The following is a 7,112-nucleotide window of genomic DNA, read 5'->3' as shown; positions in this document are numbered from 1 at the left end:
GTTATGAGACCTGTATATTTTAATTTCACTGAAATATGTGAAAAAAAATATAAAGGGGGCACTCAACAATAGAATGTTTACCGTGATCACTTCTATGCAGTAGAAGTATCCTTTACAACCACACGGATAAAATATCAAAAATATACGCTTTGTATCAGTATACGATGGTTAATCAATGAAGTGAATCTCACACACACACACATATATAAGGACTCCGAACAGAAATATTACAAAATAAGACTAATAAGCTGTTTATTCCTACGAAAGTAGAAGTGTTTTTCTGCACAATCCCTCATCCCAAAACTACTACCCGGACAGACATTATACACGTGGCTCACGGCCTTTGCTGCCTTGTCGTAATATTAAACTACCCATCTACTACCATCTTTCGTGCCTTTAGTTTCAGTAATTTAACCCATTTTGTTTTATTTCTACAAAGTACTGTTGTTGTGAAGTATTATCTATCGCTATATACAAAGTATTATATTACTCGGCGTATAGTTACATATGCCATATCTGCACGAAATTATTTTCATGCATTTAGAGTACATAGTGCAAATGTAAAAAGAACTCAATGTAGCTGTCAGATCTGTCATTGTGATAGTAATCAGAATCGTAATTCATTTGACACACATGGATAAAATTTGGCATGAAGGATTACTGCTAAAACTCGTTATGAAGATATAAGATCGACCTTATACAGATGAATAAAAACAGTATCCTATGTTGTTTTTTAAATATATTTAAATAATAGCACATTGTGTCTATTGGTTCTCCAGATTTTTTAAGTGTCATATATTCAACATTGGTATTTAGTAATTAATGTATAATTACGTTTTGAAATCGTTTAATACAACATTTTAATTAATTCAAGAATATCTAATTTTATTTTTCCGTATTTGTGTTCATTTTATTGCTAGTTTTCTTCTACGCTTCTCAAGTTTTAAAGATGAATGACACTCTTCGCTGATAACAAGGAGCTCATAAGGACTGGACAACAATGGCGTGCATAATCATTACGGGAACGTTTCACATGATGGAAGGCGACTCTATGGCGCCGTCAATACAACGTCTGGATATATGTCTTTCAGATGGAACGGCGAAATGTTCTTCAGTTGAGAAGAGTTTATACAGGTTTATCTTATCCCAGGCAGAATTCGAAACCCAGCTCTTTCCCAACTTTTTACGATGGTGGAAGAATTTCGTCCAGGAATACACAGTTTTTTTTTATCCGAAAACAAAACAAACACACCGGCTGAAGAACACAAACAATTAGAAAACATAATATATAGGCCTCATTTGCTTCGGCTGCAATTCCAACTAAGTCAACTCAACTCACATGGTGGTACATTCCACAAAACACTTTCGACTGGTAAATTATTAGAACCAGATTGAAAATTTATGACACTGATTGCAAAACGATGTGCAGGAGGAGGATATAGGCATGGCATATAGGCATGGTCATAGCACCCATTTACTATTTACTATTAAAAAAAATAAAGGCATTAAGCAGAAGAAGGAAATTTTACTACGAATTTTCTTGAAATTAAAGTTTTGTATTTGGCTATTTCGTAAACGATTTGCATGAGACGTTAGAAACTCTAACGTCTCATGTTCACGAGACGTTAGAAACTACAGCACATTTAGTATCTTGATGGACGACGGGTTAGAAAATCCCGAATGATGCTGCAGAGAGCATAACACTTTTAAGTCCTCTTGATTATTCGAATAAGTATGGTGGTGTCACACCGCACGATGAAAATCATATATTACCTGGAGACTATAAGAATGTTGCAATGATGTCAACAAAAAATACACCACTACGATAGTTGCATAAAGTTTATTTCTATTTCATCGTAGGGAAAGATAGTGTATTAATATATCTATTTATTTGTTTATTTCTGTCGGCATCGATGACTTATTTTATACATTTTGAACGAGGAAAAATAACGTTCATCTGTAGTCTTAACATAGTATATATATCACGTGACTAAATGCATGGAGCTCAACTCCACGCTGTTGAGATCTTTCACTAGCGACACTTTACACAAGGTGCACATACAGTTCCAGTAGGGTGCGCAGAGGAAGGATGCTAGTTTTTATACTGATGTTACTGTCACATACCATTTCCTAGGACTGTGGGAATTGTCTTCCTCATGACTATTTTCTTCTGGACTACACGTGGAAAAAACGTCAACGTGTGAGTTCTCTGTTGGGTGCGCTGATATGGTCTGACTACAACGAGTGCGAGGAGAACTTTGAGGATCTTCTGTAAGAAATGGAAAAGAAGACATAAGCTATCAAGTGATAAATAGGATGCGGTATCGGGTGAATTTATATAACTGTATTATTAGTTTAAATTCACCGTTAGCGCAATTTCGATGTACAAATCCACCATTCACATTGGTACCCACTTATACAATCAGTATATTGTGCACAGAGAGGCTTATTTTATTTGATGGTAAATTACCTTTATCTTGACTTGAATGCTGTGAATCATCTCAAAAGTACTAATGTTTATTCTGAGTAAATGAAATTAGCAGATGCATGAGTTTAGTCGTTGTAAATTTATCTTTTATTCACTTGAAAAATAACTGCTTATTTGAAAATCATGACTTCCCTTCATCTTTTCTGATATTTAAATTGGAGTATTTTGAAAAGGAAAAAACCTACTAAAGACAACAGAGAGAGAGAGAGAGAGAGAGAGAGAGAGAGAGAGAGAGAGAGATTTACCTGTAGATTCTGTACTTTGCAGTGTAGATCGACGGAGATTTACTGCATGATCAGTGATTACTAATGACGAAGAGGACTCTGTGCTGTATCCTGACGAGGTCGAAGATGATAAGGACGGTGTGGAATCGGATGCGGTGCTGCGTTGGTAAAACAAAATATAGGCATCTTCGGTGACGACCTCACACTCTCGTACAGGAATGACCTTGGTGTCATCAAAGAGGTACCACTGATTGTCTGTTGGATTTTTGCAGCATGCTGTAAAAGCACAAACAAGTACATTGGGGAATACAGAAATACTAAACTTATCTACCAATAAAGTCGCATACAAAAATTAATTTTAATTTTAAAAAATTAAAATTTCATACTAAGAAAAATTTCCGTTTTTCATAAGATACATTTCACTAGAAAACACTCATAAAACACAAACAAGAACATGCATAAAGACAATTTTGTAAGAAATACATTTATAATATGGAAATACACATGCTTTAAGAAGTTTATATCGCCATTTAGGGAACTGCATAAGATATCTTACATAACAAATTGACTTTTTAGTCCTTTTGCGTTCTAAAGGCCTCTGATATTGGTACGATAAACTTTTTTTTGTTCTTATCAAGGTTAGGCCATGGAACTCAATAAAAAACAACAAAATTATAATATGCTGTTATCAAAAAAAAAAGTAATGTAAATTAAATTATGCCAAGAATAACATTATCGTGTGTGAAAATAATAAGAATACAAGTAGTTTTTATCATGCAATGCACAGCTTATTTTTTCGTTGATTTTTTTCTCCGATATAACTTAAGAGAAGAAAGGAATATTGTATATTTGTACCATACATCTTCTCAACGGCCAATGGCTACATAACAGCATCCATATTTTAGTTTTTGGTTCAACATAATGCCTTTCAAATTGTCTTACAATCTTCCCATAATGCCCTCTAATGTAAGTTTTTTTACATAAAAATTCGAGAGGCATCATTTTATATTTTTCTTTCATTGTTTTCTTTTCTGGATAAGTACCGAGTGAAGATCAGTCGTTAAGTGTATATCAACAGAATTAATTTGAATGATTGCTCGACCTTTATAAGCAGATTATCTCTTAACCTTGATTTTAATTTTAAATTTATTGAGGGTATAATATGCTTTCTAGGACAATAAAGATTAAGCAGGCAATCTGCTGTTTCCAAAATGGCCTGACAAATGAAAAAAAAAAATACTAAAATTGATAAATGCTCTCCATAAGTTAACACTCCTCTGAGTGTTAGAAGAGCAAAAATGTACTGGAGTAATGAACTTTTGTACTGGAGCAAAAGGCTACCAAGTTGGTGAGTAATGTATGATGGTTTGGTCACTGAATTTGCCTAAACTCATGTCACAGTGTGTCTGAATTCAGACACACTGTGGCATGAGTTTAGGCAAATGATTTTAAGACCACTATTTCCTCATTAGAGAATTTAACACGTTTGCTATCGACAGCAAGCTAGCCTTTCATGGTTAAGATTGCCATAAAAAATCTAGGGAAAGATTTTCTGAATATCTAAATATACAACGCAGGAAGTCACTTTGCAGCGAAAACAGTTCACTTGGCGATCTTATTAACGTCACACTGAATCGAAAGAGTTGATGAATCGTTCATCGTTTGTCAGTTCTTAGAAGAAAGGCGATATATTGCCCTTTCCATTCATCGATGACAGGACGACCACGAAGAGATGCATCGAGAATGTTGTCAGCTGTTATGATCACTTTATAGGGTTCTCGAACATCAATCGACGGTTCCATGCAGCAATGCTTTGTTAAGATTCTAGTCCACGAGCATTTTAAGGTCGATAAAGGTTAGATCGTTACACTTTTTAATGTCATGGACTCAATTATACACCCATAGCCAGATTTGTCATCAATATTTTTTTTATATCGCCATCATTGAGCTCTATTTTAAGCATGTATGAAAACTCACAGGGAAATTCATCATCTCACTTTTCATTTACAGTCTTAAAATGACCACAAATCGGTGGTGCTGTGATTTTACAAAACAGATTAGCTGTACATGCGATCGATCTCTTTACGTTTTTAGTGGAATAATCCACAATTTGTATCAATTATGCCGATCGCAGCTTTCGTAACTTGAGCCGTGGCGAAGAAGAACTGGAATTCTCCTGTAGGCATTCCCATTAACCTTTACGGTAGCTATTGGATATCAAAATCACTGCTATTTTCTGGGAGGATTTAAGACTGTAAGATGAGGATCTTAATCTTTTGTTCAAAAAAGGATGGCAGTAGGGATGCCTTCAGGAGAATTTCGGTTCTTCTACTGCATGGACCAAATTATGAAAGCTGTCATTGGCATAATAAATGCAAACCGTGGATTTATTTTCCACTTATTTATTTATTCATATGGAGTTTCCTCCCTTTTCTCCCCCATCTCTATTGGGGCGAGTTGATTCCCCTCATTGGGGGATTAAGTATTTATGGCTGTAGATCCGTGTATTCACGGGGCCGGTTTGACTGCTTGCGGGATGAAAACCCCCAGATAAACTGGGGGGAAAGACTCTGCTGTCGACGCCCAAGACCGGCTAACTTGGCTATGGCTGAGGAAGATCCTTAAGCTCTTCACGTCGGCGACGGGAATCGAGCCCAGGAAACTCCTTCCCCCAAGCATATGGTTGCGAAGCGCAAAGCCACTAGGCTAACGGCGCGGACTATATTCCACTGAGATGAGTACTACATATTCAAAACCCTTTCCAAACAGTAGAATATCTCTCACACACACACACACACTGCGCGAATACTACTCAGGTTATATGTAAATTTGTCCAAAAAAAAAAAAAAAAAGATACTAGCAAATAAAACTCTGGTTACAATACGGATTGAAACAGGGAGATGCATTATACCATTAATATTTAACGAGAGAGAGAGAGAGGAAAGGGGACAGTTGCATTGAAGACAGCTTCAAAGAATTAAGGGAATATCAAATAACGTTCGTTTGCATAATAACCAAAGCAAAACTGAATTCATAACAGTTACAAGAAGAATAGAAACAGTATGAACATAAAATAATGATATATACATACTTTCCACTTTATGACACGATATTCAATGTTTACTGAGAGAGAGACAACTAGGATCATGAGGCCGGTGTATAAGTCTGTAAATTGTGTTTGTTCTCGTCAATTTTTGGGAAGAAAAATTCTGAGATCTTCATTGTAAAGACACTTAATAAAAGTTCTCTGGATTATAGACAGGATTCAAATCTAGATATTTCTAACCAAATGCCATCGTCGATACTGACATATGATAAGAATGGCAGTAATTTAAAGACAGAATCTGTTATTTTTGAGAAAAAATTATATTGTTCTCAAAAAGGACACAATTGGACATCTATAAAATCAACAAACCAGGGTATTCCTCATTTGAATAGTTGCAACTCCTTTTGGAGAAACTCCACCGTTATGAGAACAAACTGTTGAAAAAGATACCCTCACGGATGAAATAATTGGAGCATCGAGAAAACTAACTGAAAGAGTTGTAAATTAAAAATGCAATAAATAACTATATGATATCTCAAATCAAGACAGCTCGAAGAAAATGGAAAGACAACATCCGTAACAATCTAACGAAGTCGGCTATTTGGGTCATGGGAAGGAAATGAAAATGTGAAGAGTAGAATGAAAAGAAGAGACCTTAAAGCACCTGCAGGTTCATAATTACTTCTAAAGAAAAATGCGATATTAGAACCATCGTTTTTTAGAAGTACCTTCACAGGTTTCAGGTACAGTAACTCGTTATCTTAATACGACTGTTTAATCATAGCATAAATAGGATTTCTTAAGATATGCAAAGAATGACGCCAATAGAACAGTAAAAGTACCACAAATTATAACATTAAATAGATAGATATGATAACTATATACTTTTCTTACTGATTTATATTCTTTCTAGATCTATGTGTTTACTTGAAGAAAATCCAAATTCCCGAAGAAAAAAAACGCGGCTTGAGAACACTTAAGCATAACTGACTTCGACTAGCTTGGAATTACACAGTCAAGATTAGCATTACGGCTTACATAGGAAGAGTCTTTTATTGTGAAGTGGCTAATACCTTTATTTAAAGGTATTAGCCACTTCACAATAAAAGACTCTTCCTATGTAAGCCGTAATGCTAATCTTGACTGTGTAATTCCAAGCTCGTCTTATCTTTAAGTTTAATTCTTATTTGAACAATGTTATTTTAGTATTGTTAAGCAAGATAGCAATATTTCAAGACAAGATTTAACTAGTTTCTTTAGAAGTCATTACTGTAGTTGCCATGGAAACCCATATCACCATGATTTCGGAAATCATGGGCTATTGCATAATATTAGGGAATATAATTGCCTGTCA

At 35.1% G+C, this 7,112-nt stretch overlaps 1 protein-coding gene across 1 annotated transcript in view; it reads right to left on the bottom strand.

The window, feature by feature from the left end:
- Positions 1–1,821: 1,821 nt before the first annotated feature.
- Positions 1,822–7,112, bottom strand: part of LOC150103045 (ubiquitin carboxyl-terminal hydrolase 43-like) — a 28,307-nt gene continuing 23,016 nt past the window's right edge. Inside the window, exons 6-7 of the mRNA XM_090398217.1 lie at positions 2,734–2,988; positions 1,822–2,269 (exon numbers count right to left, since the gene is read on the bottom strand). Of these exons, the coding sequence (XP_090254343.1) occupies positions 2,100–2,269; positions 2,734–2,988 (425 nt within the window). The 3' untranslated portion in view covers positions 1,822–2,099. The remainder of the gene's footprint in view (positions 2,270–2,733; positions 2,989–7,112) is intronic.

The sequence above is a fragment of the Typopeltis vanoorti genome, chromosome 9, assembly GCF_054136105.1.
Source record: "Typopeltis vanoorti isolate ZY-2024b chromosome 9, IOZ_Tvanoo_1.0, whole genome shotgun sequence".
NCBI lineage: Eukaryota > Metazoa > Arthropoda > Arachnida > Uropygi > Thelyphonidae > Typopeltis > Typopeltis vanoorti.
This window is presented reverse-complemented; position numbering and strand designations above follow the sequence as displayed.